Consider the following 14,523-nt stretch of genomic DNA (forward strand, 5'->3'; position numbering starts at 1 on the left):
ACGCCCCACCGTTGGCGCCAGTGGGAGGAAGAACGCCCCACCGTTGGCGCCAGTGGGAGGAAGAACGCCCCACCGTTGGCGCCAGTGGGAGGAAGAACGCCCCACCGTTGGCGCCAGTGGGAGGAAGAACGCCCCACCGTTGGCGCCAGTGGGAGGAAGAACGCCCCACCGTTTAAAGTATACCTAAACCCAAAACAAAAATGTAATTTATTGCATCCTACCAGTTGTTAGGTGTGTATTGGCTGCATTTGTTTACCTATTTCAGGCAAAGAACATTTTCATCAAATCCAGACCAATGTTGATCTTTCCAGAAATGCAAGTGTCCTTTTCACGTCCAATTTTTTTGTGTAAACTACTAACCCCATAATCCTCCACGTAATGAAGATATACATGGGCAGATACGCTTGAAGACCAGTCTGGGTGACATAGTTGCTTTGCCCTCCATGGTTTGCCTAAAGGAATACAGCATGGTTTGGGACCTACTCTAGCCTGTGTAGGACAAGTCCAATGATAGCTCATGCTTGTGCTCTCCTCCTGTAGGCATCTTCAACAGCCCTGTTTGAACAAGTGGTGACCTTGATGGGCTCAGGACTGCTGGACGCTCCACTTCTCTGTTATCCACTAGCAAAAACTAATTTACTGATCTCAATACAGGATTAAACTATGTTCTTTTTACATCTGCCTGAAGTTCAAATGTATTCTCTCATTTTAAAATGTTCACTGAATTTACAATATAATTGTAAATGTATTTAGTGCTCTAATAAGAAACACAGACACTTAGAGCAGATGTTTAAAAATAAGTTTTGCAGATTTAGCCGCCTGGGGGAATGACTTCTCACAATGACCTTGTCCTTGAACATCTCACACTTGAGAAAAATGCTACAGCTCTTATTATAGAATTAATGTCTTTTGACAATTTCTTTCAGATCTTGAGATTTCCCCCCCCCCCTTTCTTCTTATATACAGTACCCTTCAATGGTTTCTGATTCAATCCATTTTAAATCTCATGCACACGGGCTTAACGACTTTGAGCCCTAAAGCAGAAAGCGTGCTACTGGCAGGATCACCAGGCGAAAAAAAAAAAAAAAAAAGCAACCACTACATGTAACCACTTGCCCTCCGGAAGATTTACCCCCGTTAATGACCAGGCCATTTTTGCTATACGGCGCTGCGCTACTTTAACTTAGTGCCACTCTAATCAATCCATCAATATTGTGCATTTATTCATGTACTATACTGTTTGCACTTGCACACATATATGTTTTTGCACAATATTGATGGATTGATTAGAGTGGCACTAAGTATCTATATACACCACATTTGTATTTATTAGTCACATCTAATTAAGGTTTTTTATTGATTGATATCAGCCATACTAATTAAGGTTTTTGATTTATTTATAATTATTCATTTTTTTATTGATTCACTAGTCACAGTGATTTACAATTGATTTTATTCACTAGTTATAGTGATTTATGGATTTCATTTAGGTTTTAATATATATATTTATTAGAATGAGAGTAGATTGGATCTAATTATATATATATATATATATATATATATATATATATATATATATATAGAATCAGGAGCGCGGCACTATAAATATATTTTTATTACTGAACAAACACTAGTAAGTGAGTCTGTGTAAGTGCCAGCGCACCAAGCACATTAATAACTATTTATTACCCATTGAATGCCTCATTCATAATAGCTCACAAGTATTTATTATTTATAGAATCCTCCTGCATAAGTTGTATCCGTTCATCTGCAGTCTTATCTCAATGTTCAAAGTGCTAAATTTATAAAGCTTGTCTGAGAGTTCAGAAAAAAGGAGGTGGAGATCAGAAATTGCACGCTGCAGAGCTCAGTGAAAAAAGCTCAGAGAGCTGACTGGAGGGAAGGAACACATCCCCCTCCACAGAGCTCACAGGAACAGAGCTGAAGCTGTCAAATCTGCTGGGAATCCCTCCCCTGTCACCATCTTTGTCTTGGTGTCAGGAAAACTTTTCAGAAGTGATTCATGCTGATAGTTAAGAACACGAAGTGTAATTTTGTCTGCTGCTTCGTTCCTCTGAGACAAATACACACTATAGAGGGATGTGCTTTGTTTATATTTCATATTTGAGGTTTTCAGCCACTTTAATGTTTAGTATGAATCAGCAGTGCATAAAGAATATATGATCATTATTAATATTCATAAAGTCGTAAAGTTTGCCATAAACAGGAAACCCATCATAGGACGTACATGAGGCCCGATACCTCAGAAGAGGTTTTCTTTAAGTGGAATTCCTTTTTAACTACCTTTTTGTATATAAAAGCAACATCATATCCGCAGTGACTATTGACTTAAATCAAGCAGCCTACATAATTTCATTTTACGGGTCAATTCGAATAGATCTCTAGTTAATTTGACGTTTGTGAAACATATAGATTTCTTCTTTAATGCTTAGAAAAAAATCAATAAAGAACTCAAATCCAGCCATATGATGCCCCAACAAGGCATTGCATTACGCTGCTAAATAACTCCAAACATGTGAATCACTCATTTTGAAAAGGGACAAAGCTAATTTGGCTTTTTATCATTGTGGTAAAGCAATTTAAATAACTTGGAAATGACATTACCAACATGAAAAATGAGAGTTTGCTTAGAATAATAGCACAGCAAGGCCATGAGAAATGCTTGGTGAGATTCCTTTGAAATATTTCATGGAAAGAACAGAGCTGGTTTAGAAGAACGTGGTCTAGGAGGATGATGTCACATTATTCTAGAGATTGGTATTGATCAGTTGGGTCATTAAGCAATACTAAAACCTATGGAAAAAAGTTGAAGATCCACAGTGAACATAGAAATAAAATGGTGGCCCTGGCATGGGTTCAAGTTGACCATTGTGTCTCCAGTGTTGAGGAAAGGGAGGGCGGGAAATCCTCACGTCTAAGCAATTCCAGTGCAAATCTTCTGGCCCTTATAAGCAAGTTTTTGCTATGTAGCTAAAAGTTTGGCCCACTTGAAATGGGCAGCCAGCAGGAACAGAACTTGGAAACTGACAGAGGTAAAAAAAGGTATCTGGCATTCAAGAAGAGCTACAAAAAGATCAAGACTAGGTTTCTGGTCAAGCCAGCATTCCTACGTGGGATAAGGGAGTGGCTGATGCCACCTAACATTTACTAGGCATCCATGATGGAGTTGTATAAGAGAAGGTGAAGACAAAACAGCAAATGGCCATAAACATAAAATAGGCAGAAGGTCAAGAAAGACTTCAAGAAGAGTTTGTAGAACATGAAGGTCAATGAACAATTAACCCTTGGTACCCAAAATTATCGATAGGCAGTACAGTTTCGTGTAGGAGATACTAAACCCAGGACCCTGCATTCACTATATCCGCTCTCCCCGGACCCCGCACTCGCTATTATCCGCTCTCCCCGGACCCCGCACTCGCTATTATCCGCTCTCCCCGGACCCCGCACTCACTATATCCGGTCTCCCCGGACCCTGCATTCACTATATCCGGTCTCCCCGGACCCTGCACTCACTATATCCGGTCTCCCCGGACCCCGCACTCACTATATCTGGTCTCCCCGGACCCCGCACTCACTATATCCGGTCTCCCCGGACCCCGCACTCACTATATCTGGTCTCCCCAGACCCCGCACTCACTATATCCGGTCTCCCCGGACCCGCATTCACTATATCCGGTCTCCCCGGGCCCAGCATTCACTAGATCCGGTGTTCTCGAACCCAGCATTCACTAGATCCGGTCTCCCCGGACCCTGCATTCACTAGATCTGGTCTCCCCGGACCCTGCATTCACTAGATCTGGTCTCCCCGGACCCTGCATTCACTAGATCCGGTCTCCCACAGTACACAGAAAATGGAAATTCAATTATTTTAGTAAATATAAACTGCTAAATACCTAATCGCCTCATTCTTACCAGTTGTTAGAGCAGTCTTGTGACTTCCGCAGAGCATTGGTTAAAGCTTGTAGGAGGAGTTTTCTTTTTGCTCTAGAAAGATGTGAAACCCCTGACCTCTGTCTGGACAGGTTCGATTGGCCCTGTGCTGACCACATGCACTCTCTAGCAATACACACCAAACTATGTGCATGTGGCTACAGATTCAGTCTGTATCAGGTGGTCATTTCAACAAGAGGAGGGGGGGCAGAGAAGACAGGATCAAACAGTCTTTTTACCCAATGCAAAGAATTTTCCCCCTTAGGTTCCACAGTGAGTATAACAAGCATGCTTTACTGCATCTACAGACTGATTTTACGGTTTTGGGTTTAGCAACACTTTAACCAAAAATTTTGGTTCTTGAGATATTTTTCTCACTCTTTGTGGCGATACCTCACAGGTGTGGCACAATTTGTGCTTACATACACATGATGCTTCCTACGTGTGCATTTGTATTTGGGTGTATAGGGATGAAGGGGGTGATTTATTTTGATTTTATTACACTACCAAGCCCTCTATATGATAGCAAGGGAGTAGGTAATAGCAGGGGCGGACTGACAACTCATGGGGCCCCCGGGCAATAGGGGATTACGGGGCCCGTGTCCTTGCCCAAACTCAAAAAAGCCTATGAAAAAGGTACCAGGGGCATCTCATGGGGCCCCCTACTGACCCCGGGCCCTCGGGCAGTGCCCTAGTTTCCAAATGGTCAGTCCGCCCCTGGGTAATAGGTTCTCTTTATGGAGATATCAAATCAGGGGTCTATTAGATTCTTCTCGATTAGCTGCTTCCCTGGCTATACCAGCAAAGGAATGACAGCCCTGAACCAGGAAGTGACAATATGTGATGCTTCTGGATTTATTAGTCGCAGGGGGGATTGAAGAACGAATCCCTGACCATCTCCTGCTGTCAACGTTACAGCTGTTAATCACTGTCCCCAGAAAGCCTGGGAACCACCACAGGTGCTGGTATCTTTGGAGCCACATAAACGATCAGGCAGTTTTAGAGCCATCCTGGTCACTTTTTCCTGTTCAAATATTTTGTGAAATTGCAAATACAATACAGGAATAAAATCAATGTATAAAAAAAATAAGATGGATGCATCAGAACGGCAGGGACACAGCCCCAGAAATACTAGGAGGTAGCTTAAAGACCAAGTTATATACTTCATAGCCACAACATGTTTCAAATTAGCATGAAAATCTTAAAACCCCAACAAAGACATGAACATATAAGCCCTATGGATTCCCAACCCTAGTGTGGACCCTTATGAGGCTTCATCCATTGGGTCCACGAGTTGCTTGACTTACAGTGAGTAAGTCAGGCAATGCAAAATGGAGGGAAGGACAACAGAATTTAACTATGTATGGGGTCTCTCATTGGTGAGACAGTACTTCTGGATGTCAGTACCTCAGTGAGCATCCATAAGGGCGGGTAACCAGTAATAGAGGAAACTCGTGTGAAGAGAACAAGAAGAGAAAAAGGCTTCAGAGACCAGAAAGGAAGAGAAAGGCTAAAAAGGAGAAAAAGTTGGAGGAAAATGAGAAAGAGCCCCGAGGGGGAGGTGAGCAAGGAGGTTCATCTAAGAAGCTCCAAAGACATGCACAAGGCATTCTCAGGGGCATAGTAACGTCTCGTCAAAGTTGGCTGGAAGATGGTCCACCCATGGTTTCCACAACTGCTCATCCGTCCGCACCCAGCCCAGTAAGACTGATTTAACTGTGATGTGTACCACAGCCCTGGTAATTCTATTCTTGGTTTCTGTGATGCTGAGATGAAAGGTTTTCCAGGCCTTAGCATTGTTCCTCCTGGTCACAAAAAGTTGGCTGTAAAAATCAATACCAGGATCACAGCTGCCACAGAACCCTTTGAATACATTTATAAACATACCTTGGTAGACAAGGGGTTATCATAGATCCTACATATCCATTTACATGGCCCAATTGCAGCAATCCCTGCACCAGAGGAGCTTATCTAATTTTACCATCAAACTCCAAAAAATGCACCAAAGTTACTCAGGCCAGTTTTCGGTGGAAGCGCTTTTTAAACCCAAGCAAGCCCTGGAGGCACTAACAAACTCCTTGCAGACACAGCCCGTAGTGGAAAATGAACCAGCTACCCAGTGCTGCAAGACAGTCTTCTAATATGAAATGATGGTTAATATTTTGGGGGTCTCTGTATTGAGATGCGGCAGCTGTGAACCATTTCTGCTTCATACACATCGACTGAAGGACGAGATATAAATCAAATGGATAACAAGCGACTGCTTGAGCGAATCGTACTTCCCCGGGGACGGGAATACACACAGGTTTGATCTCCAGGATTTCAGTCAATGCTTTGCTCCCCATAAATCTGCACTTTTCACCTCCGCTTCACAGCGCCATCTGCATTCAGTAGGATTCACAATTCTGTTTACGCTGGAAGATGTTTCGGCTGGCATAATGTTTTGTAGGGAGCCGCTGGTACAGGTACAGTGAGCGATAAAGATCTGAGACTTGTGGCATGAAGAACTATTATCTCATTACTCATGAGTCAGGCAGGAGATGACTCCAGATAAATATCTGCATATAGCCAGACTGGATGTTCTGTATCTGTAGATCATTGCTGGGCTGTGCAGATAAACTCTGGAAGCATCAGGTGAAATGTAAACCCATCGATTTAACAGTTTCCCAAAACAGTTACATTCAAATCATGGTATGAATGAGAACGGTCACAGTTGCTTCTTGCACCATGGCAAATGCAGATCAAAGGAGGTGAAGGAGTCAGTTTGACTGTTAAGGGTTGGTTCACATTAGTGGCTGTGTAAGGACAGCAGCTCCTGGAGGGTGGTAGGACGACAGCAGCTCCTGGAGGGTGGTAGGACGACAGCAGCTCCTGGAGGGTGGTAGGACGACAGCAGCTCCTGGAGGGTGGTAGGACGACAGCAGCTCCTGGAGGGTGGTAGGACGACAGCAGCTCCTGGAGGGTGGTAGGAGGACAGCAGCTCCTGGAGGGTGGTAGGAGGACAGCAGCTCCTGGAGGGTGGTAGGAGGACAGCAGCTCCTGGAGGGTGGTAGGAGGACAGCAGCTCCTGGAGGGTGGTAGGAGGACAGCAGCTCCTGGAGGGTGGTAGGAGGACAGCAGCTCCTGGAGGGTGGTAGGAGGACAGCAGCTCCTGGAGGGTGGTAGGAGGACAGCAGCTCCTGGAGGGTGGTAGGAGGACAGCAGCTCCTGGAGGGTGGTAGGAGGACAGCAGCTCCTGGAGGGTGGTAGGAGGACAGCAGCTCCTGGAGGGTGGTAGGAGGACAGCAGCTCCTGGAGGGTGGTAGGAGGACAGCAGCTCCTGGAGGGTGGTAGGAGGACAGCAGCTCCTGGAGGGTGGTAGGAGGACAGCAGCTCCTGGAGGGTGGTAGGAGGACAGCAGCTCCTGGAGGGTGGTAGGAGGACAGCAGCTCCTGGAGGGTGGTAGGAGGACAGCAGCTCCTGGAGGGTGGTAGGAGGACAGCAGCTCCTGGAGGGTGGTAGGAGGACAGCAGCTCCTGGAGGGTGGTAGGAGGACAGCAGCTCCTGGAGGGTGGTAGGAGGACAGCAGCTCCTGGAGGGTGGTAGGAGGACAGCAGCTCCTGGAGGGTGGTAGGAGGACAGCAGCTCCTGGAGGGTGGTAAGAGGACAGCAGCTCCTGGAGGGTGGTAGAATGACAGCAGACAGCTGTTCAATTGGCCACAGAAAGGTGAAGTAGATAGATTCTGCTCATTTACAAAGCCCTGGAACAATTGCACTTTGCAAAGTGCACAGTCTATTTGCCTTTAGTAAAACAACCCCAGTGTGCTGTGTGAATGAGCCCTTCGCCTTGAACTGAAATAGGACAGCAAGGTACAAGCGCTGTGCAGCACTATGAAGGAGGAAGTAGAACCCGAGTATGTAATCAGACAATAAGGCTGCTCCCATGTAAAAATATAGTTATAAACTATACTGTTAATTACTGCAATAAAAAAACAAACACCGAAAACTCGCCGATAAGAAATAAACAGCAGAGTTGATCTTATTCACATGTTCATCTAAAAGAAGCAAAGACTATAGCTCTCCTTTAATCCCCGAGCCGGTCTCCTCTAACCTCCCCTACCCAGCAGCTCTTTACAATGCAGACAGCATGGAGCGGTTGGTGTTCTTGATTACGGCATTTTATTCACAGCTATGTAAAGTGTCTAGCCTGACTTCTAATAATCTGTTTACCCAAATGAACAGCTTCTCTTCTGGCCCCGGTATTAATAGAGTCATGAACTTCCTTTTGAAGCACAGATTAAACGGCGAGCTGGAAGAAGCAGGCTGCATATTAAGCGGCAGGCCCTGAGCAATGGAACACCGCGACTACAAAATAATAGAATGTAAAGAGGCACCTACATCATACAGCCGGGGATCGCTTTGTTGTGCGTAACGGGTTCTCAATAACCTGAGCTGTCATTTAGGTCAGAAGAATACTGATGGCGGACGACAGAATGGTGGTCTTGATTAATAATTTGGGGGGAAAAAAATGCAAACAAAAACAAATTTGATGGCTTTTTTTGCTGTAACCTGAACCGGATTTGGTTCATTTCTGTTCAAGAGAAAAATGGCTGTGCTACGGGTTTACCAGCATCTCCCATTGCTGCCAACCAGTACATAGAAGAGATGAAAAAGGCAGCCTTCAACCTTTTTCAGGGGAACAACACACAGTCACTGGTTCAGGTATATCGATGATATATGGGTTAGGTTAAGAACATCAGAAATACAAGCTTTTAGGCTCGGTTCACACTGCTGCGACTCCAAAACCGTGCGACTTCCAGGGCAACTTTAAATTGCGACTTCAATGTGACTTTCATGCGACTGGCTTAAAAAACCCTCTGAAGTCGCAGCCAGAAATCGCAAAGACAAGAGATATGTCTACCTTGCAACTTTTGTGATTTTAAAAAGAAGTACACTCAACGCTTGTTTGGCTGTACTTCTCCTGTGGATCAGTTTGTTCTGCACTCCTGTAACCATTTTTTAGTCGACAGCGGGCTAAAATCCACGGTCGGCTGACGCCACTCAGCCAGTCCAAGCTGGGGAAAAATCCAAACTTGAAAGTCGAAATCCACCCGAATGTCTGGACCGGGCACCTGGATCAGCTTCTCAGGGAGCCTCAGAGCCTGAGCCAGCCACTCCACAGCCCAGCGCTCCAATGAAGATTGAGGGGCACAGCAAACAGCGGTCACTGACAGTCACAGTTCTCTGCTCAAAGTGGCAGGGAGAACTGAGTGATCACTGGAGTCTGATCACTCAGTTCTCACCCTTAGGGCCTGCAGGGGATGCAAGGCAAATATGATTAAAAACAAAAAAAATAAAAACCATAAAAAAAAACAAAACCATAAAAAAACCCATAAACAAAAAAAAAAACCCAAAAGACATAAAAACAAAAACCATAAAAACCCCCCCAAAAAAAACATAAAAAAAAACAAAACAAAAACCATAAAAAACACAAAACAAAAAACCCATAAAACAAAGAAACCCACCCAAAAAAACCATAAACAAAAAACCCATAAAAACAAAAAAAACAAAAACCATAAAAAAAATAAAAATCCATAAAAAACCCCCAAAAAAACCAGATCAGAAAAAAAAAAAAAATCCAACCCCCCCCCCCCAAAAAAAACAACAAAAAACCATAAACAAGAGAAGTATGGGTTTTGTTTTCTTTTTTTAACATTGCAGTCTATGGCACTCATGTTGCACCAAAAATGCAGAAAAGTAGTGCAGAAACTGTTTTTTGATCGCTGCGACTTGACCTCATCTGTAGTGTGCGCTCAGATTTTCAGAGAGGCAGCATCAGATATGTGGAAAGTTAGCACATGCTATGGGCCTACTTGAGTCACAGCAATGAAGATGGCACACATTGAAATGGCAGTGTCTTTACTTGTCTTGCGGCTTTGTGTCGCAGGTTGCAGCAAGTCGCAGCAGAAGTCACAGCAATGTGAACACACATTCACTGAACAAATACATCAAATTGACATGGAAAGAGGCAAAGAGTAACATTACCCCTTTGAATAACCTTTTTGGGGTGACTTGGGACATTGAAGTTACGGGAAACCCACCCACCAGTATCTGCTTTTTCACTCCCACCATCCACTGGGACACCAACTGGGGGTATTAGAACCCACAACACTGGGATGACACAGAATCTAACACAGAGCTATCCCTACACAGATGGAACAAGGGGGTTGCTATGGTATAAGTTACATAGACAGAACATAGCAATACTGTGAGGTTACACCATATTCACCAATACTACACTTTTTATAAAAAGTATGGAGCCTGTAAAGCATTGCACCAACGATCAGTAGATCACTGATGCCATTCAGGTCTCCTAAAAACACAGCAAACTCTGTACTCCTGCACTTCGGGATGGACTCTGCTAGGGTTATGGTCTCTAACCATCCATCCAGTAATATCCAACCCTTGGCGATTGCATGGACCGTCACTCATAAGCGACTTTTTCCATGAATTCTCTTAGCAATTATTTTACAGGGTAGGTTGCCAGGTCTTTCCCCAACCCCCATCATGCAGGAGATCCCACATGGCCAGGGATGAAACTAGGACAATTTAGACAGGAGCCAATTAAGCTACCAGCATGTCTTTGGAGTGTAGGAGGAAACCGGAGTACCCGGAGGAAACCCACGCGAACACAAGAGAACATGCAAACTCCATGCAGGAGGTGCCATGGTTGGGAATTGAACCCATGACCCAATTACTAAGCGCTAACCACTAAGCCACTGTGCCGCCCTGGGTTGTGGTAACGTCACAGATATCCTGGAAAATGCACTCCTTGCTGCCCTCAACGGACCGGCGTAGTCCAATGTCACTGGATACTGGAAAAACAAACATAGGGTGCACCGGCCTAGTGCATTATCGTAAAAAATGTATTGGAAGGATAAAAAGTAAGTATTGTACTCACAATAGGCAAACAGGACAAAGGCACATCACACTAAACAGCTGTGTCCAATCCACACTGCATACAAGTCCAAAAAAATGGAACCCTGGACTTCCAACAGGCCAACGCGTTTCGAGGTCTCAACCTCTTCCTCAGAGAGGTCTCCTGCAGACCTGTCAGAATATCTGCTTGCCGCACGGGATGTACTATGAAGCAGATATTCTGAGCATTGTGGTAGAGCCGCTACGGCTGCTGGGAATTGCAGTTCATTCATTCACAGACGTCTGTAAATGAATGAATCACACGGCTGTGTGGGCGGAGCCCCGCACGGCTGCGTGGTTTTCAAATTTGACAGATAGTACGGGGAGACTTCACCCCGTACTGTCAAAAAGGGAGGAGAGGCAGTGACGGGAGGCAGCTGCGGCTAGGAGAACATGTTACATGTTTTACCTGTTTTAGGGTGGAACATGTAACATGTCGGTTCCTCCTCTGAAGAAGTGCCATTGCACAAAAGGCCTCAGGAGCAACCAGACAGCACGACACTACTGCCGCCTGGAGCTGGAAGGAAGCTCGGGCGGCCATTTTAATGAAGGTATAGTGTGTTATTTCTGCTCACCACTATACCCTGTCTGTTTTTTGTGGTACTACAATAAAGATTTAATCTACTACACTATGGGCACTTGTTTTGTGGCTCCTATCTGGAGCTATTAAGCCCACAGGTACCTGTTAGTATCCAGCATATCCGGAGGAATAGGAGCCCCATATCCAGGCTGATCATCTCACCAATTTTAAGGGGACCTCTGGAACCAGTGGATTTAAATACTTCCCTAACGGCTTGATGACTGCACCATAGGAAAAAGTTCACCGGATTGTCCAGTATACCTTGAGGATTTATATTTATGCGCATTATCCATGCGCATCTGGTGAGTGCGCATTTTTTTTACTATCGGTTGGAGTCACAAGTTCATCTGCTGCATTTTCTTCCGTTTTAGGACTTTATATTAGTTTGTGGTTTTTACATGCGTTTATGGCTATATGTGGACTTATTGGAATACTTGAAATTTTACATGTTTACAGTGCTACACCCTTTGTTTTGAAAACATGTAACATGTTCCCAAAGGTGAACTTATCCTTTGGAGAAAAATGAAGAATGACATACCAGTGTATCCTGCCATCTGTCAGAGCTATACTTTACGCCTTCATTCGTTTTACAGCCTCTTACCTTTTTCACCGTCTTGTCCGGCTCTAGCGCAATATCGGGGATGTTGGCATCCACCATCAGTGAAAAAAGATTAAGGATCAAATTGGAATACCTGAAATACACAAAAAGGACAGACTTTAGAGCTTCTCACCTATGTTTACATTTAGACACAAAAATAGGAATTTAAGTGTGCCACAAATAACTTACAGAATTTAAATCTTTAAATGCTAGTTGTCATGTTTCACATGACTGTCATATGCCTTTAAGCGTTTTCTATATTTTGTTTCTGCTCCTCCCTTTCCTTTGGTTTAGTTAATGCTGTATAGATAGCCCTCCCCCTTTCCCAGAGATACATAGCAGCAAGCCTCATGGCATGGAGCAGGAAACATTATGATCTTTGACCTATGGCATTTCATTGTTGTAAGATTCTCTCAGTTTATGGAATAAACTTCAGAAGATCTACAAGATGTCTTATCGATTGAGTCACTGACTGTGGTATCCAACTGAGGTTGAAGTTATCGCTATCTCATCACAACTGTAAGTTACAGAGATCACACTATCAATGCTTAGATTGGAGAGACGGAACACTAGTTCACATATGTGGTGACCAGCATTTTTATGCACTGGAGGAAACGCCATTCACCACCAGGGCACAGAGAAAACAATTGTTTTCTCTGTGCCCTGTTTGCACTGGAGCTGCAGTGCAGTGAGCAGCAATAAAATGCAATAGTTGCAGCATACAAGAAGGCACCACATCTCACTGTACAGCAGAGCAATACAACATGCTGCTGTATGGGGACATGAAGGGTCACTTTGTAAACTTTACATAAAGTGACACCCCCCCCCCCCCACAAAAAAAAGGGAGCTGTGTGATGAGATAAAAAAACAAAAACAAAATAAAACAAAAAAAACAAAAATAGAAATAAAGTGCTGCCTGCACACTAGCCCGCTGCAGTGTGTGGGCAGTATGAACGCGTCTATTAACCACTTCCCGACTGGCCATTGTATATAAACAGCCGGACGGTGGCAGTGCAGGGTCGGGTGGCCGTTTATAAACGGCCTCCCTGCACCCTACTTGTGTGCACTCCCCAGGAGCGAGCAGCACCGCGATCCGGTGCCCGCTGTGTGAAACACCGGTCGGATGGGACCTCTGTACGAGGTCCCGATCATGTGATCACTGATTGGACAATCAGTGATCACATGCAAAGTAGTAAGCAAGATGTCACTTCTGACATCATTGCTTACTATGTGTGAAATCTGTGAATTATCACAGAGATCACATGGTACAGGGCTTTTCACAACAGCCTTGTACCATGTGACAAGCTGTGACCAATCGCAGCTCACTCAGTAGTTCTCAATGGCTGCAAGAATGCAGACAGAGAAAGAGAAATTATTGCCTTTACATCCTATATGGGTGTAAAAGCAATCGGTGTAAAAAAAAAAAAAAAAAAAAATATCATCACCCCTCAAAAGTAGTAGTGTCACCATGGTGACCCTGTACTGCTAGGGTGACCGTATGTAAAAAAAAAAAAATAAATAAAAATGTAAAAAAAATAAAAATGTAAAAAAAAAAAAAAAAAAAAGTTTAAAAAATATAATTTTTGGTTATTAACTAATTTGGCTTTTTTTTGTTTTACTAAAAAGATAACTGAATAAATTTTGGCCAAGATTTGATGAAATATTATTTATTTGCAAAATTTTATAAGAAAAACACTTTTCAAAATTTTTGGACATTTTCATTTACATAGCAAAAAAAATAAAAATCCCAGCGGTGAATAAATACCACCAAAATAAAGTTTTATCTGGTCTCAAAAAATGGTAAAAAATTCATATGGGTACAGTGTTGCATGACCGTGCAATTGTCATTCAATGTGCGATAGCGCTGAAAGCTGAAAATTGCCCTGGTCAGGAAGGGGGTGAAAGTGTCCGGACAGGAAGTGGTTAAAAGGTCATGGATTAGCCAGGACCCGGCACACCTAGTAATAGTTGGTGATCTTCAAGACCTGACTTGTTCTGTAATGCTGAAAATGTTTTGCTATTAATCCAAGCAGCTCTGAGTGTCAGGAACAACCCCAGTAATTACAGCCACATTGGCAAATCAGTTGCCTTCATCTAATCACCATTAAAGCAGAATTTAACACTTCAGGTACTGCAGGCACTCTAGTCATAATGGCAAGCATGCACAGTATATTCACACATTATGGTGGCACCCTTACTTTGTAAAGTGACGCCACCCCCCCCCCCCCCCTTCTGCCTGCAATGCAATGTCTGTGGTTTCCTTGATCGCTCCATCCCTAGTGCTTCCTTCTCTTCTCAGTATTCTCTTTTTCAAAAAGAACACACACACACACACACACACTCACATTAGATGGATGCTGAATCTGACCCCCGCCGCCTCGAAGATCAAGAACTGAGTGACCAATGACTGTTGATTTCTCAGTTCTCGATTTTCAAT

The 14,523-nt window shown here is 43.9% G+C and overlaps 1 protein-coding gene across 1 annotated transcript in view; it reads right to left on the reverse strand.

Annotated features, from left to right (window-relative positions):
- Positions 1-14,523, reverse strand: part of LOC149467201 (phosphatidylinositol 3-kinase catalytic subunit type 3-like) — a gene marked incomplete at its 5' end in the record, with an annotated part of 189,300 nt that overhangs the window by 66,681 nt on the left and 108,096 nt on the right. The window contains one exon of the mRNA XM_089672075.1: positions 12,090-12,180. Within this exon, the coding sequence (XP_089528201.1) occupies positions 12,090-12,180 (91 nt within the window). The remainder of the gene's footprint in view (positions 1-12,089; positions 12,181-14,523) is intronic.

The sequence above is a fragment of the Staurois parvus genome, unplaced genomic scaffold, assembly GCF_062004578.1.
Source record: "Staurois parvus isolate SC_StPar_1 unplaced genomic scaffold, SC_StPar_1.0 ptg000119l, whole genome shotgun sequence".
Taxonomy (NCBI): domain Eukaryota; kingdom Metazoa; phylum Chordata; class Amphibia; order Anura; family Ranidae; genus Staurois; species Staurois parvus.